Source organism: Falco peregrinus, chromosome 5, assembly GCF_023634155.1.
Source record: "Falco peregrinus isolate bFalPer1 chromosome 5, bFalPer1.pri, whole genome shotgun sequence".
In the NCBI taxonomy this organism is placed as follows: domain Eukaryota; kingdom Metazoa; phylum Chordata; class Aves; order Falconiformes; family Falconidae; genus Falco; species Falco peregrinus.
In genome coordinates, this window is record NC_073725.1 from 108,938,638 (window position 1) to 108,958,022 (window position 19,385).

At 42.6% G+C, this 19,385-nt stretch overlaps 2 protein-coding genes and 3 non-coding genes across 9 annotated transcripts; 4 read left to right on the forward strand and 1 right to left on the reverse strand.

Annotated features, from left to right (window-relative positions):
• The first annotated feature begins 2 nt into the window (after window positions 1-2).
• On the forward strand, window positions 3-9,000 carry GNL3 (G protein nucleolar 3). Its single transcript, XM_055805856.1, has 15 exons — window positions 3-153; window positions 420-478; window positions 908-1,045; window positions 1,698-1,808; window positions 1,986-2,069; window positions 2,543-2,678; window positions 3,583-3,686; window positions 4,596-4,731; window positions 5,114-5,201; window positions 5,574-5,757; window positions 6,398-6,540; window positions 7,253-7,389; window positions 7,940-8,148; window positions 8,479-8,560; window positions 8,650-9,000. Exons 1-15 carry the CDS (start codon window positions 141-143, stop codon window positions 8,736-8,738), a joined length of 1,713 nt encoding a protein of 570 aa, XP_055661831.1. The 5' UTR covers window positions 3-140; the 3' UTR covers window positions 8,739-9,000.
• Window positions 2,738-2,809, forward strand: LOC114011360 (small nucleolar RNA SNORD19). The gene has a single exon (XR_003553213.1). It is a non-coding gene; the product is annotated as a small nucleolar RNA SNORD19 (small nucleolar RNA).
• Window positions 4,939-5,012, forward strand: LOC114011361 (small nucleolar RNA SNORD19). The gene has a single exon (XR_003553214.1). It is a non-coding gene; the product is annotated as a small nucleolar RNA SNORD19 (small nucleolar RNA).
• LOC114011362 (small nucleolar RNA SNORD19) lies at window positions 6,030-6,106 on the forward strand. Its single transcript, XR_003553215.1, has one exon. It is a non-coding gene; the product is annotated as a small nucleolar RNA SNORD19 (small nucleolar RNA).
• A 1,609-nt stretch (window positions 9,001-10,609) lies between the features above and the next one.
• On the reverse strand, window positions 10,610-19,314 carry GLT8D1 (glycosyltransferase 8 domain containing 1). 5 transcript variants are annotated; one of them, XM_055805859.1, is made up of 11 exons: window positions 19,176-19,302; window positions 17,844-17,906; window positions 17,435-17,494; window positions 17,219-17,317; window positions 15,641-15,857; window positions 14,165-14,282; window positions 13,542-13,626; window positions 13,194-13,306; window positions 12,457-12,623; window positions 12,165-12,277; window positions 10,610-11,497 (listed from the first exon to the last, which is right to left on the reverse strand). In XM_055805859.1, the coding sequence occupies exons 3-11, from the start codon at window positions 17,448-17,450 to the stop codon at window positions 11,307-11,309; spliced, it is 1,119 nt and encodes a 372-aa protein (XP_055661834.1). In that variant the 5' UTR covers window positions 17,451-17,494; window positions 17,844-17,906; window positions 19,176-19,302; the 3' UTR covers window positions 10,610-11,306. The 5 variants fall into 5 exon arrangements, with proteins under 5 accessions (XP_055661834.1, XP_027638429.1, XP_055661832.1 ...); XM_027782628.2 differs by lacking the exon at window positions 19,176-19,302 and adding an exon at window positions 18,416-18,910; XM_055805857.1 differs by lacking the exon at window positions 17,844-17,906 and having other exon boundaries at window positions 19,176-19,314.
• Between the last annotated feature and the right edge of the window lie 71 nt (window positions 19,315-19,385).

Here is a 19,385-nt window from a genome sequence, read left to right on the forward strand (position 1 = left end):
CGGCCGCCAAACGCGCCGAGCCCGCGCGACACCTCTGGCGAGGAAGGGCCGCTTCGCTTTACGGCAGCGCCCGCCGGCGGGAGGAGGCAGGAGCGCGGCCTTCCACGTGGGGCCGCGGCCGAGCGCGGCCCGGCGGCGCCATGAAGCGGCCTAGTGAGCGGCGGGCGGGGGCGCCGGTGGCCGGTGGCGGGGCGGGGCGGGCCGAGCCTCGGGCAGTAGCACCGGCGAGCGCCCTGAGGCGAGGGGACGCCGGGGGCGAGCGGCGGCCCGGGTCCGGGGAAATGGCGGCGGGCGCGGAGGTGGCGGCAGCGGCCCGGGGCGGGGTAATCGGACAGGGGGGCTGGAGGGAATGTGTGGCGGTGGGAGCTCGGCTGCCCCCCGGGCTGTCCCCGCGAGCTGAGCGGCGCGATGTCTTGCAGAGCTGAGGAAGGCCAGCAAGCGGCTCACCTGCCACAAGCGCTACAAGATCCAGAAGAAGGTGAGTCCCGGCGGGCGGCCCCTGCCCGTGGGGCGCGGGAGAGGGGGTCCAACTAAAGCTCCGTGCTGATGAGTTTAACGCTAAAAGCATTTTATATATATTATTACAGAACCGTGTTGTACCTATACGTGTACGCAATGGGGATGTTATATTGAATGTGAAGGAGTCGGGACTATGGCGAGCAATTTGCTTTCCAGTTACCTTTGGCCGATGATGTAGCAGGGAGTGTAGATCTTTTACAGCGTTACATTTTGTATTATTCTGGGCTGGTACATCAAGCGTAGCTTTACGATGAGACATTATGCAATCGACACACTGCAATCTAAAGTCAGAAATATACTACTTTCTACTCTGTATCTTTAAATAGGAAGGATACATCCCATTTTTCTTTGCCTTAGACTGAGAAAATATTCTTGTGCCCATCTTCAGATCAGAGAACACCACCGAAAAGTCAGGAAGGAGGCCAAAAAACGTGGACGCAAAAAGCCCAAGAAAGATCCCGGTGTTCCCAGTGCTGCACCATTTAAGGAAGAGCTTCTACGGGAAGCGGAGCAAAGAAAGCAGAGGGTAAAATAGTTTGTGGTAAAGAGGACAAGAACTGAGACCATTCCTATCTTCAAGGAAGCTTTGCATGCACATGCGCACACCAGAGGTGCAGTCATGGTAGACTGCAAATTGTCCTAGCAGACGTGTCCTTTGGAAAAATAATACTTTTTATTTCCAGCGTTATACAGTGTGTAACAATTTACTCTTTTATTTTTAACCTCCATTTCATCACTGTGTTTATTAAACATGCTGCAAGTGTTCTTTATAATGTAATCTGAGTTGTCTGTGATGCTAAGATACGTAGATGTCCCATCAGAATACTAGAAGTTAAGTCCTGGCATTACGTGATTACACAGAAAATAAGGATCTACTATCTGCAGCATGGAGTAATGTGACATGAGAGCAGCACCCATATGGGTTGTAATGTGGTTGCTGCACGGCCGGTTTTGGGGTCTAGCTAGCGGATGTGTTGCCTCTGGTTTTGAGGCAATTGGAGGCAAAGTATTCTTTTCAGTGTAGAGTGCAAAAAAATGTTCCCAGTGTCACTTGGACAGATGTGACTTCTAAGATGCCTCAGGAACTTTGGTCAGAAATAACTAAATAGGGAGAAAGAACTATCTTCCTTACCACCCTCAAATATGTTTTATCTTGCTTGGGTTTTGTTTGCAATCAGCTTGAAGAACTAAAACAAAAGCAGAAGCTCAACAGACAGAAAGAACATGAAAAGAAGAGGAAGCTTGAAGCTAAAAAAGCAGCCAAAATCAAGGAAAAAGCAGAGGGAAAGGTAGGTTATCTGGTATGATTTTGATTCTTCAAAGCTTATAGAAGCAATAAAAGTCATCTTGAAACTGTGTCGTCTTAAGCAGTATGTTATGTGTTACATTTTCTGCTGTACATGCACACAAGTATAATACACTAATTCTCAATAAAATTGTTCCCTTTCATTTTTATTTGCATTCAGGAATCCTCTGCCAAGTCTAAAGCAAAGACTAACAAACTGCTGGATAAAAACTCAAAGAAATCATTCTGCAGGGAGCTCAAGAAGGTGAGACACTTCAGCTATTTCTATGTATTTTGATGACAGTCAGCAATGAGACCACTTGTTATTTTCCTTTTTTGCATTACTGTGCAGCTTCTAGACAGTATAAAAGTTGCTTGTGATAAACTTCCAACACTAAGTAAGGGATTTTACGACAGAAACTGTGAGGGTTTCAGTTTTACCTGGTATAAGCTACTAGGATATACAGCACTTTGAGGCATTAAGACTTTTTTGGGCCAATGTCAATACATAATGAGTCATCAAAGAGCTCTTATAGTAATGAGGTACTGGTATCTAAGGATTTCTTACCTTTAGAGGAAAAAGATGAAAATTGCTTCAGCTTTCTGGTTTGTAGTTCAGAAGAAAGTTGCTCAACAAGAACACTTGCATGAAACCTCCCCTGCTATTCCAGAGTTGTCATCTGTCAAATGGTCTCTCACGTCCTGTTTGATAGTCTTCTCTCTTCTTTCCTAACCTAGGTGATTGAGGCCTCAGATGTTGTTCTAGAGGTTTTAGATGCCAGAGATCCAATGGGCTGCCGGTGCCCTCAACTGGAGCAAGCTGTAACTTGCTGTGGAGGAGACAAAAAGCTACTCTTGGTTCTGAACAAAATTGGTAAGCAGCACAGGTTTTCTTCAAGTGTTACTTGGTCACTGTGTGGTTCTATAGTAGGTGAGCTATGAAGAAGGTTTAAAGGAATCTGACATTCCACTGAAGACATGAGATCCAACTCTGAGCTCACTGCCCTGCTGAAGGGGTCACATTTCCTCCACCTTTAAGTCTAGTTTGCTAAGAAACTACCACAGACAGGTAAATGCACATTAGCCTCTATCTTCTGCAATAAATTTTGAAGTCATCGGTTAGTCTCAGCTAAATTTGACTAAATCAAAGCCAATTTTTTTTAAGTAAAGATCTTGGATTTTTTAACATCTTTGTGAATGTAAGCCTGTAAGCAGAGGCCACGATGGTGAGTTAAGGATTAGCAAATCAATGCAATAGCTGGATTTGAAGTTTGGCATTGGGAAGTATTTTCTCTCTTCCATTGCTGTATGAAAGAATCCATGCAAAAGCACGTGAAACCAGCTAAAAAGGCTGCAAGTTGCTGAGTTACCAGCAGCAAAAAAAGAAAAGAAACTGCCAACAGTGACAGCAAGAGCAAAGGGACCTTTCTGTTAGAGAAGCCTTTGCAGGGATGATGTGATAATCCTTCACAGAACATCACTGTACCATAGTCTCCTAGCAAGACCCCAGTGTTAAAAACCTAATACAGGGGCCAAAAGTCAAAAATGTAATGGTGGTATGTTCTGCTTGAGGCAGAAAACAAAGACTAAAATTTGTAACACGGGTTCCTTTGGGGAACATACCCACTGCTTTACTAGAGTTTTTCAGCCAAACATCATTATAAAGAAACATACTCAATGGACAAAATACAGCCTGGCCCTGATTCCACATGAGATTCCCTCCACACAGTGACAGTTATGATTCACAGGAGTAAAACAACTGCCCTCTTTTTTTTCAGATTTAGTGCCAAAGGAGAACTTAGAGAAATGGTTGAGTTATTTAAAGAAGGAGTTTCCAACGGTTGCTTTTAAATCAGCAACGCTGATGAAGGACAGAACAATGGTAAGAGCACTGCAGACTGTCTCATGGCCTATATGTTTGCAATCATACACGCTGAGAAACAGGAATTTCTGTTCTTTGAAATTCCTTCTCTTGTTCGAATATACCGCTGTGACTGGTGGATATGCCTTTGCACTGTGGCTAAGCTTTGCAGTGCAGTGGGGGAGATCTTGCTATTGAAATACGTATGGTTATTTGTGCCCAGGATGCTGGACTTGAGTAAAAGCAAGTGGGCTTTTTTACTGTAAGGAAGATGGTGAGGGCAGGAAGATGAGGCATTTTTCATCTTCCGCACAGGATGGTTGCACCAGTTACATCTGAATTGTTCTGTAGGTAAAGTGGTGCAGGCTATACTACTGCAATCGTCCTGACTGTGGCCATCAATAAAGGTGGCACCTGACATGATTTCATGAAGAGGATAAAGGTGTTAGCTCCCTATGTCCTAGTCTCAACTCTAAAGATGCTCATTTGAGTCATACATGTATTAATACATAATGCTTCACATGTCTTACCTCTGATAACAGCATAGTGAAATAGACCCTCCTGCAAAACGACGCAGAAACCACAATGCAGAAAGCAGGTTTTGAAATACTTCAAAAAAATTGAAGTCTCTTGAGAGAATGTGAAGATGATTCTGCCATCTGAATGTACATGGTTATTTTATGGTCACACAACTCTGTAGCACAGCCTGAACTGAAATCGCAAGCCCTTGAAGTCAGTTCATTCCTTTTTCTCGTAGTAGTTGATGGCTACCTAATTCCTTCTGTCTAGAAGGACACAGTAACATCATCTAATAGAGGATAGGAGTTGGAAACGTTACAGTAGATAAATAAATCTATGCATATGTATTTATCTTCCTAAATAGCTCTTGACCATGTACCATGTTTTTTTTTTTACCTTTGAATCCTGTAGCAGGAGCAGGTCACAAAAAGACGTGCACGTGTTGATTTATCAAGAACCACGGAATGTTTTGGAAGCAAATGCCTTTTGAAGCTTCTTCAAGAGTATGGCAAGACTCAAAACAAACCCATTCACGTTGGGGTAGTAGGTAAGCAGCTGGAGACGCAGAAGGGAGTTTCCTTCTCCTCCCATAAAGCTTTGGTGTCCTGTATTATAGATTTGGTGAAACAACTAACATGCGACTTGTTAATTGGCTTTTTAGTGATTGTTATTGCTTTCATCATGCAGCTTGTGTTGCCTTCCTCCTACCTGATAACTAAAACACTATATGTAACACCACAAATCTTATCAGTGTGAGAAATGAGGATACAGACTTTGTCTTACTTCTGTAGTGAAGACTTCAGATCCAACTCTGATCTCACACTGAAGATGTACTTTACCAAAGACATGTGGAAGAAGCAGTTTTGATCAGTGTTACATAGGCTGAGTTTTCTTACCTAACTTACAAGGTTTTATGTGGTTTTCTTCAGGTTTCCCTAATGTGGGAAAGAGCAGCATAATCAACAGTCTTAAAGGAGTTCGTGCTTGCAATGTTGGCCTAGCAAGAGGTGTTACCAAGTAAGCCAAGTCTGATAAAAGCTGTTGATTTCCCTGTTTGTTGTGATGATTACTTTGAGTTTGTGTACGATTTCCATCCATTAGGGGTGAAGTATGCCCCTGTGTGCAGTTTTAAATGCACGCCTGTATTTGCCAGGATAAAAGATACTGATCTGTGTGATGCAAGCTGTCACGAGAAAATGCAGTGTATAAACTTGCTTTTTTTGTACATTTAGAGTTGTCCTGCGCAAAGCATGTAAGAAAACACTGAAGCTGACTCTGTATGAAAGTGCATTCAGTCCAGTGCTGAGCTTTGTGTCTTGCACCCCTCACCATTACCAGTCCTTTTGCTCGTTGGTTACCTTTACTCACTGTGCCTTTCTCTTTGAATAGGTCCATGCAAATTGTGCATATTGATAAACAGACAAAGATGTTAGACAGTCCAAGTATAATTGCAGATCCTTCCAACAGTGCCCTGGCTCTGGCCTTGAGAAGTATCATAGACACTGAAGAATCAGACTCAGCAGATGTGCTTGAAGGAGCAAATGCCATTCTAAATCACTGCAGTAAACAGCAGGTGAGCTCCATCTTTTTCCACACCTTTCACTGCATGTAATCTCTCTATGTTTCTTGGGCCAATAGCAAAAGTTTGTTTCACTTTAATTCTGGTAGCTTTTGAACTGCTTTCCCCTAATCACACAGGGTGGCAACGTGAGTGTGATCTTTCATCCTTACAAATGGAAGGCAGAAACAGCATGCCATGATCCTGTCAGCCAGTCTGTTTTCCCAATAAGTTTTCTGATCTTCAAAACACCCTGCTTTTAAGATCTCATCACAGTATCACAGAGTGAAAAATGAAGATATTCTGACTGCTTCCTGACTCCTTCAGTGAAGACCTCAGATCCAACTCTGATTTCACTGTTTCAAGTAGATCAGCCTAAGACTAATTCCCATTCAGTGCTGTGATGACCCTGGTTTCACAAACCACTGTGCTGTCTCTATACACCCACTACTGTGGGTGAATGGCAGCTCAGCTGAGTTTGTTTGATGAAGTAGGCATTTTGCTTTGTAATGTTTACTCCCACATGCAAAAGAAAACCAGCTCTTCACTTACTAGTTCATCCTCATTGTAATCCAGTTTGATTTGCTCTTTTATTCCTAGAACTGAGAGAAAATTGGGTATCTCTTTCTGAATGCACCATTTTCTTTTGCACTAGGTAATGATGTACTATACTATCCCAGATTTCAGGAACACAGAAGAGTTTTTGACTTTACTTGCTCAGAAAAGGGGTATGCTGAAAAAGGGAGGTGTTCCTGACATAGAGAATATAGCTAAATTACTACTTTGTGACTGGACAGGGTAGGTATGCTATGAATTTTGCTTTATGCTGCTCACCTTTTTTCACGTTGTTAATCCAGCACAGCAGAAGCTCTGAGTCCTGTGAAGTACACAGAAAGGAGGTTTCTAACATTTTACTTTGGTAAAGACAGCTGGATTGGCTAACAGATTTAGAGAATGCTATACATCAATAATTTTATAAAGTAGTGAAAGATACATGGAAAGAGTCAAAGCATGTTGCATCTTACTACATAGCCTGTTTGCCGACTTCTGCGAATACTGAGTCCATGTAGTCCTCTTCTAAAGACAGGAAAGGGTAAGGCACATTTTCTGTGGAAATTTATAGTGGTTCCTATATTCTGAAGGTGGGAATAAATGTAATTCAGAATCAGTAATAGTAATTGAGTGTGACTTACTCTCCTTGCTCAGGTGGTTCATCTGCTTTCACAGCTCATGATTTTACAGTTCATGATTTTACAGGCAGATGATTTATGGTGACAAAGTGTGCCATTTCTTTTCCCTCTCAGGAGCGAGCTATCCACTTAAATCTGGTTTTGACAACTTCAGGGTCAAATTTAAATAGCTATTTAACTGCTGTTAAACAGATATTAATAAATTAGTAGGTAGGCAGAAGAGTTTGAGAACTTTGTGCTCTGGGTTTTATTTTTAAATACAGTGATTTAACTATGTTGTCATTGGTTGTTTTTTAATGCTGATTATTTTATTTTCCCAGAGCTAAAGTAAGCTACCACTCGCAACCTCCAGGATCTCAGAGACCACCACCATATCTTACAGAAGACAAAATAGCTGAAATGCAGGAGTGCTTTAATTTAACGTACCTAGAAGAAGAGAACAGCAACACTGTTCAAGGTAGGACTGTTACTGTAATGCACTGCTACCATTAGTAGTTTTAATGGGAGATTTTAAATGCAGCTCCTCCTGGGGTTTATATGATAGCTTTGCCAATATGCAGTTAAAATGAACCTTTTAAGAAAGAAATGGATTCTGATGCAACAGAACAGTGCATCTGTGTGCTGTCTTAACACAAAATTACCCCTGCTAGTTCTCAGTTTCTAACCCTCCTAAATAGGAAATAAGGAAAAAGACCATTGAAGAGCACACAAACACTAGCTAATTAGGCCAACAAAATACATTTCACTCAGTACCATCTATACTCGAATCCAAGTCTTTAAGCTCCTAGCAGTCTTCTGTAGGTGCCTCAGGGAAAGCTACTCTCAGAGAATTGTCCTTTGTTCTGCCTACTTATGGGGGCGTGCCTCTTGTGAAAGGGAGTAGGCAGGACGGGTTTTGGGGGGTTTTTTTCTAGCCCTGACCTAAAATGGCTGTCCTCTCAGGGGGTAGGCGTTATATCTGGTGCTGTCTAACAGTGACTTAAGAGATGCTTCTGTGTTTTTCCCAGCTTTAAAACGGCGCAGTCTGGCAAGCAGCATCATTTTCCAGTCAGCTGGTATGGCAAATGGGACAATAGAGGAAAATAAAGTGATAGAGGAGGCATCAGAGTGGGAAGACTTGGAAACAAGCAAGGAGGGGGAGGAAGAAGAAGAGGAGGATTTCACAGAAAGTGATGATGAGCAAGACAGTGTGGAAGAAAAAAAAGATGTCAAAGAGGTAAATCAGGGTTTTGTTAGGCTGGGTTTACCTGTTTAGATCCTGACACCAAGTGTACCCACTCAGCATCCTGCCATAAACTGAGAATGTGTAGGCACTGTAGAGCCCCCAGGAGTACTCAAAAAGTCTTTTCTTCTGGAGATAAGGGTGGGGCTTTTTGCATAATTAAGGAAACAACCTTGCTCTAACTCAGTTCTAAGGCAGTGTGTTCCTGACCAGCTATACAAAGGGACATCCATACTCTCGTCAGTCCCTGTTAAGCTTCATTTGCATGGGAGACTTCATTAGTGATGTCTGAATGAACATATATCTCTGACCTCTGACTTGCAGGAAGGCAAAGCTCAGGTCACCAGAAAAGCAAAGCTTGGAAAACGACAAACAAGTCCTACAAATTCAGAAAAGCAGAGAGCAGGTCTGTATTACAAACCCTGGCTTAAAGGATAGTCTGTAGTACTCTAGCACTTGCACTGCTTTCACTAACATATCATTTTCTTTTCTCAGAAAGCGAACATTCCCATTCACTATCATTCAGCTTGGATAAGGCAGCAGATGAAGATGATGCCTACGATTTTAATACAGACTATGTATAATGAATTATGTGTGAAGACACCATTTGGAGGTTCTTATTACTGGCTTTCAGAACTGTCATGAAGACTTGTGTTGCAGCAGAAGTTGGAGGAGCGCCGCATACCAGAGCTGCTGCAAAGATTCACAATTATTGCTGTGTCAAATAATGTACTTAATGGCATATCACATTTGATCGTTACAGATTTTATACGTCCAGCAAATTCACTGTATTTGGCTTTAAGTCCTAAACTTTATTTCCTGTATTAAAGTCTATTTTTAAAAATTTCTAATAGATTGAGTTAGTCTGTTCAGTTTTGCCTTATAGAAAGATGTTTCAAGAAGATAATGCTTTGGTTTTTTTCTTTGAAAAACAATGGTAAATGTTTAATTCTAGTAATGTTCAAACACTTAAATGTCAAGGTAAGTTTTCACCCTCCCTTCATAAAATTTAATTGTTTTTCCTAGAGGATTATAGACTGTACCCCTAAAGCACGACTTAAGTCAGTAACTTTTCAGTATACTTTTGCAAAACTTGTAGAACTTTCATAAGTAGCATTTTCTAGCCAACCTTCATATATTTCAGCTAGATAGACAAGTTGTATCTAAGTACTGCTCTACATACCAGCACTTTCACTTGGAAGGGCAGCAGATTATGATATTAGTAATCTGTCTTCACGGGGGAACAAGCTTCTTGTTCTTACAGTGCTCTTGAACAAAAAATGTATTTTCTGATGACACCTGTTATACACGGCAACAACTGGTAACTGTAAAGCGAAACACAGCCCTGTGCAATAAGGATGCATTACTGCACTCAGCCTACAGCAGAACTGGGTTACAAGAGAATTCTAACCAAGAGGCCCTGCAGCTGTTCAACAAATTAAGCATTTAGAATAAACACCTGACAGAAACCATCTTCTTCCTACGCATCTGTTTTCTTCCTATTAAAGGTCTGATTTCTGTGTTCTTTTCTTTAATAGATGGTTTTATTTTTCCCCTAAATGTATGTTGAAGCACAGTCCTCCTAAGCAGAGTATCACATGCAGACAGACTCATGCAGTTTAAACCTGCTAAAACAGCCTAGTCATCAGAATTAAGCTGACGTCATCTGATCCGATACAATCTTTGAAAGTCTGGTAACTGAACTTCATTACTCCTAACCACTTCAAGGACAAGAATGGTTCTTCATCAAAACCCAGGAAAAGAAACTATAGGTAACAAACCACAGCTCAGCATCCACAACAAACAGACATACAGGCAAAGACTGCAATGAATCAAGCAGTTGGGAATCCTTTTAAATTAGAAAGCAGTAATAAACCCATATTCATACACATGTATCTCTGACCATGTAACACTCAGCCCGTCACTACATTAACATAAAGCCCTTTGTCTAAACATCTTACACTGAGGACCATATACAAGCTGTATTAATAAAAATGACAGCTTGAGTTCAAACCTGTTAAAAACCATTAAATGGAACAGCTGGCACAATAGCTACGGGGATATATCAGCCAATAATAACCAGTACTCAACACTACAACTGTAAGAAAAAAACAACTTACCTATAGAAAAGGCGATGGGCAGCCAGCTATAAAAAGGCACAGGAATCTTGATGAGTTTTAAGGGCCAGACTGGGAAAAGCACAGTAGGAAAAACTAGAGCACAGCCATGCCCATGCTCACTTGAGGGAGCTATAAGGAACTTAACAATAACAAAATTAATGTGGAAGTCATACAGTCTGATCCCCAAAATAAACATTTTGCACAATTTTAGAATGAGATTGCTTTTGCAAAGATGGGATCAATTTACCTTAGTTTCAATCACTTGCTATGGTATTTACGTACAAAGGAAACACACTTCATAGATCAGGACTAGAATCATTGCCATTTACCAGAGGTTTGTGTCAACATGTTAAAATCAGCTTTTATTTTTGAAGTCCACCACTTTAAAAAAACGTTTTAGTGTTCACTGGCAGTTAGAACGACTTTGCATAGTGAAATAATACTTGAAAAATTCATCTTTCAAAAAAAGATTCAATTTTGCAGAATTCTGCAAGAAAGACACAAAACTGGTTGGGAAGAGTTTTCATGCAAGAAGGGGTAGTTGAGAAAATTAATTCACAGGATAAGAAAACAAACCCAAAAACCCCGCCCCAGAACAAAACCCAAGCAGCACTTAATTACAGTACATTGCTGGGCAAGGTTTGCATGGTGCGAGCACCAGCTGAAGTTGTATCTTGTTCTTAGAAACTGTTTCTTTCCGTAGCTGATGAAAGAAACTGTTTCTTTCCGTAGGATGCTCCTCCAGAAGACTTGTAGCGAAGAGCAGAACCCCCAACCGGCAGAAATGAACTATTAAAAGTGCTACTTTGTGGAGATCCTGGCTTTCTGCAGTGCTGCTGAAGTAGCATCTTCTGTCACACAGGTGAAGCGAGTCTCGTTTGGACCTGCGCATTTCAGAACGGCACCTGAATAAGTGTATCACCTTGTGCTCCAGAAGGCAAGGACTGCTCTGTAATACAAGTTGGCTAAAAAAAAGTTCTGCTTGGCTCCAGAAGTTTCCTGAGAAAATGCCATCAGTTATTGAAATTGATTCTATTTTGCTTCATAGGCTTCTGAATGTCTGCGGATCAGGCTGAACTTGCCTGTAGGGTCAGGGACATACCACTTCTCCCAGACTTCAGCGTATGAAGCTGTTCTTCCCCATGGTTTGAAATGTCCATTCCAATGGAGCAGCTTGGCAGCTTTCACAAACTGGGGCGAGTACCTTTTTCCAGCACTAGACCCTTTTATTTAAAAAGAAGCATTAGTGTCTGAAATAAAGGCAGCAGAAACACCAACATGCAATATTTTGACTTCGATTTTAACAAAGAAAATCTTGGCATTTATGGAGAAAGGAGGTAATATAGGAGGCAGACATCAGGGCAAAGGGAAAAACATCATAGCTGCAAATGAATGTCACTTTGATCTGTCTCAGTACTGCCTTCACTTCCAGGTTCTTTAACAGCACACCCACCCACCCACCGCCCTTAACACCCAGATGTATTCAGCAGCCTGTGTACTGTTCATTGGAAAGAAAACCCAAGAAATCTCTCCCAGTATTGGAGTTTCACCAGTATCAGAACAGAAAGTCTGTTCCTCTCAGTAGTCTTGGAAGAAACACCTAGGATCATTTCAGATACAATACTATACGCAGAACAAGAAAAAGAAAATGAGAAGTCATTTGAGAATAAGTCCATTCAAGAACTATCCCCCTAGCAGTTCAAAAATAAAACAGAAAGGATCAGGCCCCCAAGCCCCAACATGTTATTGCAAAGCAGCATTTCTTAAAGAACAAGGTATAAAATAGAGGAAGAAAAGATCCATTTCCTGCATCATCAACTAGGTGTCCAGCTACAGATGTGTGGAAAAAAACACACTGGGGGAGCAGTGTCACAGATGTTTCATACATACCAAGATGCCGGACATTCCACATGGGATCAATACTGGAATGTTGCTTGTAAAATACAATTAGCAGTGGAGGTGTCGTGATGCTGCCAGCCAGAGTCCTACTGTAGAGTTCCTCTCTGGAAAAGATGATGAAAAGAAGTTGGGAAAGGATGATTGTGTGGCCCTGAATCAGTTGATTTTTCACTTGCAGCTGCATGACAGGAATCCACAGATACACACACAGCCCTTCATTTAACATGCCATCACCAGAACCCAACCCTTGACCTGCTGTCGCCTCAAGCTTGAAGCTACTTACGCTACATTAAGTGCCATCCACTTCTCCAATTGCTTAGTGATGTTCTGTAATTTCCATTCTGTCAAATTGGCAACAAAAACTCCTGGATTGAAAGAGCAGGTATTGGCTTTCATGGCAAGCTTTCGGATGGTTTCTTTTTTGTAATCTAAAAACCCAATGTAATTATACTGGGGGGGGGAAGGAAAAGAGAGTAGAAACTGGCTTAAAATATGGTCAAATTACTAGTTGAAGAAAAATTTTGCACAATTCCCAACAGACAAGCATTACTTGAAGTTGTTAAAGCAAATGCCCCTTCCTTTAAAATAAGAGAAAGCAAGCCTACAAGGACTAACATTGTTAAAATATGATTTTATAAACTACATATTTTAAGGAATGCTGCATGGTCTTAATAATACCATATTAATAATATAGCACCACTCCCAGAAAAAGTACTTTTTATAGACTCACAAATGAAAAATTCTCCTTCTGATGTTCTAAGATCGCCTGCTGTTCCACACTAGGAACCACTCTCATTATAAAACACAGCAAAAATCTGAAGTGCCTTTACTGTGCCTAAACAGAAACTGCAGGTGGGATTTGTAACACAAACATCAGAGTAAATTTATTTGGGTAGGGAGAGCCACACCTTTAGGTTCACTGCATTTGGAAATCAACCTGCAAGAACATCAAAACTGACTGCCTGTTTCCAAAGTCTGGGATCTATAGTGTTGTCACTGCAGAATCAGAATAAAACTAACCTGATTGCCTGCTCCACGGACAGCAACTTTATTAGTGGTTGAGTCACAATCATCTGAAAATGCAGCTGCATGTCCAGGTTTCAATGGAGTGTTGTAAAGTTCAAGAATATCATCTGGAAAATGAAAGTAAGCACAGAAAAATTAAAAGCAATCCTGACTAAGTGCTGAGGGACTTCTTGTTCAGGCCATGGCTACAGCAAATAAAACCACTCAAGTTTAGTCCAACTCATTCATCTTTACAAAGGTTTTATATCTTTCCTTGAAGCAGAAGTGTTTGATTACTGTATGCGATTACATACCGACCTCAGCATAAAGCCAGTGGCAAAAGGCTAAGAAAAGGTCTCATACCTTGCACTATTACATCATCATCCACATAGATGGCCTTCTCCACATGAGGCACCAAACTGGGCAAGTAGAATCTTGCAAAGGTTAACTGTGAGAACAAGAAAGCAAGAGGAGGGAAGAATTAAATGAAAAATTGTCCAAATAAATATGAAACTGACTGATACTCCTGGCACTTAACTATGGCCCTGATGTCCAAGACAACTTCTATCAAGGAAGTAAAATAGGCAGCGATATCCTAGAAGTTATTTAAAATAAACAAATTCCATCGGTTCTTGGTTTCCTATGAATCTGTGCATTGGATAAACTAACTTTAAAACTATATTAGAATTTCTTATTTCTCCACGTGTATCTGTAGTATCTCTCAGGTGCTGGCATGCTTGACATGCAAGCTCCTGTGTCTCACTGCAACTAGCAGCAACAAATGGTACTAAGCATGCATACGTAGATATTCAAATCCATCTCTTACTATCTGGAATTTCTTCTTACTGAAATTTAGGATTTTGATTATAAAAGACTGCTTCTATGCTAACAGATTTGGTTTTGATCTCTAGTTCCTTTCAAAAGCCAGTATCAAAATATGTTGTTGCTAACTAATAATTGCAAAAAGTAATCAACATCATCCTCACTGGTTTTAAGGTGTCTGCCTTTTGAGGATCCACTTGTACTTTTCCTTCTAAGACACGAGGGTCAAAATCCAAAATTCGGTATCTCAAATTTTTCAGAGCAGTGTTACTCAGCCACAGCCTGCAAACAGAAGAAAGGCACAGATCTTGTTAAATGAGACAAAAATCAAATGAAAAGCAAGAGATCTGACTGACAGTGACACAGATCTTGATCCAGCCACTCGCTTCCCTACCCAAGAAACACACATGTAGAATGCAATGTATGGCTGATTGCCCTGGTTTCAATCATGATAGAGTTATTTTTCTTCTTACTAGCTGGTGCAGTGCTGTGTTTCGGATTTGGTATGAGGACACTGTTGACAACATGGTTTTAGTTGTTACTGGGTAATGTTTATACCAAGTCAAGGACTTTTCAGTTTTTCAGCCCTTGAAAGCAAGAGGGCTGGCAGGGCACAAGAAACTGGGAGGGGACACAGCCAGGACAGCTGACCCGAACTAACCAAAGGGGTATTCCATAAAAAAAAAGTGGTATCAGAAGTGGGATTTGAACCCACACCTCCCCACGGAGGCCAGAACACCCAGCCCACCACAGGAAGGTACGGAGGACAATGAAACATCACGCACAGTATATAAACCGGGGGGAGCTGGCCAGGCCCTGCCGACCACTGCTGAGGGACTGGCTGGGCATCAGTCAGCAGGTGATGAGCAGTTGTGTTGTGCATCACTTGCTTTCTTCTTTCCCCTCCCTTTGGATTTTATTCCTCTCCCCTTCTCCCTCCTTCTCATTATAATTATTGTTAGGGATTTTTTTTTCCCCTGCTATTTTATTTATTAAATTGTTCTTATCTCAACAATCTTATCTGGAGTTTCACATTCCTTTCTGATTCTCCTCTCCATCCCTCTGGGGCCAGGGGAATAAGTGAGCGGCTGTGTGGTACTTAGTTTCTGGCTGGGGTTAAACAACTGATGTCGGTGGTGTCCTGTATGACTGCAGAGGCATGCCCACTATCAGCATACCGCACAGCTGTGATACATGGAAGTATGATATTGCTTCTTATTTTACTAGAAATACACGGTGCTGTTATCACAGGTCCTTCACAAAAAATATCAGTGTGAACAAATGTGGGTAAAATAAAAGGATCAAAGAATAACCTAAAAAAACAGAGAAACTTCATTGCCAGCATTTGAATTGCTTAGATGAAATGTAGGAAGTAACTTTTACAACCCCTCCACCACCAAACTGCAGTCCCATTGGTTGGATATAACCCCACCGGAAAAGATGGCTCTCTTCCATCCCTGAAACATTACCATAGAGAATGACCGAAGGACTCCCCACACCAGCCTTGTCAAAAAGCTGCACGCAGCAGCAGCAGATAGGACTGCAATTTAGAGGAGTGCAGTTCTAGGAAAAAGTCAGCTCTTCCACTTTTCAGAGATAAGTTTTACAGTATTGTGGGAATCAAATGAAAAGATCATTACCTCAAGTGATCCACAGTATCATTCAAAGTAACAATATGGAAAACCACATTGGATCTGGTGTGTTGGTAAATACTGTTCATGGCTGCAATTGCACCCCCAAGCCTCTCATCTGATGCTGCAATGACCACAGAAATCTCCTTATCATTCCGTTCATCTGCCAGCCTCTGGGGAACCGCAGGTATGAAATCTATGGGCTGAAGTCCTAATGGATTTGAATCTGTGGAGTACAAATGGCATCCCATACTTGTTTTAGGCAAATGAAACACAGACATTATTACCACACTAAAATTCCCAACACCTTCAATTATTTCTACTATGCAAGCACTTGGATGTCTCAGCTGAGGTGTGGATTATAGCACCTGCTCTTGAGAATCCAAGATGTCAATGAATAGGAAAACATCACACTTGCAGATAAACTACATACATTTAACCATACATATTCACACAGCACAAGGTACTAAAATGAGGCTTAAACTACAGCAGGTCCCACTTGCCTTTGGTCCCCTCTGACGTGCCGATAATCTCACTGACCTCCCCCTCCCATTTACCCTAACCACCTTCTAAGTCTTGTCCACATCACCCTTCCCTCTTTTTCTTATACATTCTTTCCCTCTTAGGTAGGAACCAATGAAGAAAACAGAAATTCTAAATTAAAGTCACTGTTGCACATTTTTTCCCAAAGATCATCAAGGCACAAAGTACAGCACAAACAGCCCATGTTTATTTCAGGGATCACAGATCACACTACATTATCTAAGATGAAGCCACAAAAATTTACACTCTTAGGGTGCAGATAGGAAAATGAGAGATCAGCATTGAAATTTATTACTAGACCACATGACATGTAAAAGCTGGCAAACTGCCCACTACCCACACTTTTTATAACACCACTGGTACCTTTCAGATGATCTAGACTATTACATATTAGTTGATTTCAGGTAATTTGAGGAACATGGCAAACAGGGGCTTGGCAGTTTGTGAGCAGCAGTTTGCTGTTCACAAAGCAGGGCTTATGCATCTGTTTGCCATTTCCTGATGACAGAGCTCAACAGCTTTGACTTCAACTGATTCCTGGTTAAGGCCTGTCAGGCTCCTATTCAACTGCTGTTGGGGTAGGAGTTGTACAGGCGCTTTCAGCAATGACAGCTCCCAGGAGTGGCAGACTGGGACTTGGTACTTAATGGGGACATGGAAAGGCTCTGTGAGACCAGATGTGGTTCTTAAAAGCAGACTCCCCAAAATGAAAAGGCTGTTAAGTAAACTGAAACATATCTTAATGACTTAAAGCCAGAAGGAATCCTCACTGCTATCTCGCCTGGCTTCCTGACAAAGAAAAAAGTCACAGGACAGCAAGAACAGACAAGCCCATCAAGCTGAAGTTTCTTGAGTATGAGAACAGGAAAAGACGCACTCATAAAAGAGTACAAAAAATATATCTTCTTATGCAAATGACTGATTATTATCATACACGCTATTTTAGCAATGTGGTGGTTTCTGTCTGGCCAGCACATGTGCTTTCCCACCAATCTTTTTAAAAAAAGGAAAACTTTAAAAAAATTAGAATAAAACTCAACATACCTGACAATTCCCGCTTCAAGAAGTCACTGAGGCCTAGGAAGTTATGATGAAGAACTAGCAAAAATATGACAACAGCCACTATAAGGATGGAAATGTTCACTGAAAATTTAGAAGAAAAAAGTTTATCAATATAACCAGAGCAAGATTGGGAAACTCGGAAAAATACAACAGAGATATATTATTTTATATGCATTAGACATACACACATACACATACCTTTCCTTAATGTCATTTTTCTCTTATTATTTTACCTATTAGCATAAGGTTCCTGCAAACCTGCAAGAGAAAAAAAACAGCAGTCACCCTCTACCTCCAGTGCATGCCTATGCAAGGCAAAACCCATGATCACCAGAAGTGTGAAAACAAATTCCGAACGCCATGTATGTTTCCTTCTCTTAAAAAGATAAAACTGTATGTCACATTTGAAAAATGTGTTTATTCCTCTCCCCTTCTCCTTCCTTCTCATTATAATTATTGTTATTATTGTTTGGGATTTTTCTTCCCCTCCTATTTATTAATTTGTATATAAAAAAAGTACGGTATCTCAGTAAGTACGCAGTGACAATGATGTGTCTAAAGAAAAATTCAGAGATAAAAAGGGAGACATGCAGATCTTGCCACTTACTTCACTGACAGAAAAAAACCCCACCAAACTCCTCCTGCCAGTCAGAAGTGATTTGAAAAGAATCTGGAAGATTACATCTAGTTACTTTGCTGTTGAACTGATTTAATTAACTGAACCAAAAGCATCCCAGCAATAAGGCAAATTATATGTTTCTTTCCACACTTAACTACCAGCAAGATTATGGTAGGCTTGTAAGATTTTACCAAACAGCATTACACACTTTCAAAACCATTAAATCCCCTACATAAAATGTAACAGAGTATCAGCTAAAGTGCCATCAAAAAAAAATAATCACAGAAGTATGAAAGAAGGTACTACACCACCATGTTATAAGAGGTGGTAAAGCCACAATACAACGATGCAATTTTGGCATGCACCTGAACTCACTTATTATTTAATGTTGAATAATAATCATAATAGTAACGTTTAATAATAAATAATAGCAAGATAAAATAGTAACATAAAATAAATAATAAAAAAATAAATAACGTTAAATAAGGGAAATCTGAACAAGAACTACGCATCCTGGCGCGTGAAGTAGCTTTCACATAACCCACGGAAAGCACACGCACCATAACAACATTCCAGCAAGTGGCAGTTCTGTATTAAAACCCTTGCAAAATCTCCCCAAACTAAACCACCACAAACTGTGCTGTGGCTGTTAGGTGCGGCCGACTTCACCACCACCGTTCCGCTGTTGCGTTTCTCCCGGGGGAACGATCCATGCGTCGAATGTAAACAAGCGCCAGGGGCACAGCCCCGCCGGGGCCGGGGTTACCGCAGGCAGCCGCAGCGCTCCGCAGAACGAAGCGCGCAGCGCGCTGGCGGTGCCGGCGGCAGCGGTGCGGAGGGTGCGCACACACCTGCGGCTCCTGCCCACACTGCAGCCACCCGTGCGGAAAGCGCCGCCGGGGGCTGTCCCAGAAACGGCTGCCAGCACAAACCCGCGCCAAGTGACTCCGACACCTGCTCACGCTACGCTGCCGCCGTTCGTTACTCCGGTGAGGCGGCTCGCAGCCCCCAGGGGGTGCGCAGGGCTGTGCCCCCCGTCTCGCCGCAGCCCCCTGAGCCCCCGCGCCCCCTCGGGCCTCAGGCGAGCCCCCGCGCCCCCTCGAGCCCCGCCAGCTCCCCTCACCGCCCGCCCCCGCGGCAAGGCGCCCCCGCCAGCTGCCCGCCGCGATGCCCGCCAAGGTCGGTGCCCCGCGGCCCCGGCGGGGTGCGGCAGCGGCCGGCCGCTCGCGAAGAGAGCCCCAAGCCCGGGCGGGGAGGGCCGCCAGCCCGCTGCCACCTCAGCACCCGCTCCGGGCAAGCAGCCGCGCAGCCGCCCCACACCTGCCGGCCGAAGGCCCCTCAGGCCGGGGGCCTAGGGCTCGGAGCCGCCGTGGCCGGGGAGGCAGCGTCCCGCGCCGCGTCGCGCCCGCCGTTCCCGGCGACGGCTCAGGGGAGGCCGAGGCTCAGGCGCAGGCCGGCAGCGATGGCGGCGGCGGCAGGCGGCCGCCCGGGCTGGCGGAGCAGGGGCGGAGCGAGGGGCCGCGCTTCCGG

Bases quoted from the DNA above. Each gene is read 5' to 3' on its own strand.
- GLT8D1 (XM_055805857.1), bottom strand. The intron at 13,627-14,164 runs GTGAGGATGATG...TTGTTCTCACAG, and splicing joins AGGCAGACACCTTAAAACCA to TTAACCTTTGCAAGATTCTA. The intron at 12,624-13,193 runs GTTAGTTTTATT...TCCCCCCCCCAG, and splicing joins TCCGTGGAGCAGGCAATCAG to TATAATTACATTGGGTTTTT.
- GNL3 (XM_055805856.1), top strand. The intron at 479-907 runs GTGAGTCCCGGC...GCCCATCTTCAG, and splicing joins GCTACAAGATCCAGAAGAAG to ATCAGAGAACACCACCGAAA. The intron at 2,070-2,542 runs GTGAGACACTTC...TTCCTAACCTAG, and splicing joins TCTGCAGGGAGCTCAAGAAG to GTGATTGAGGCCTCAGATGT.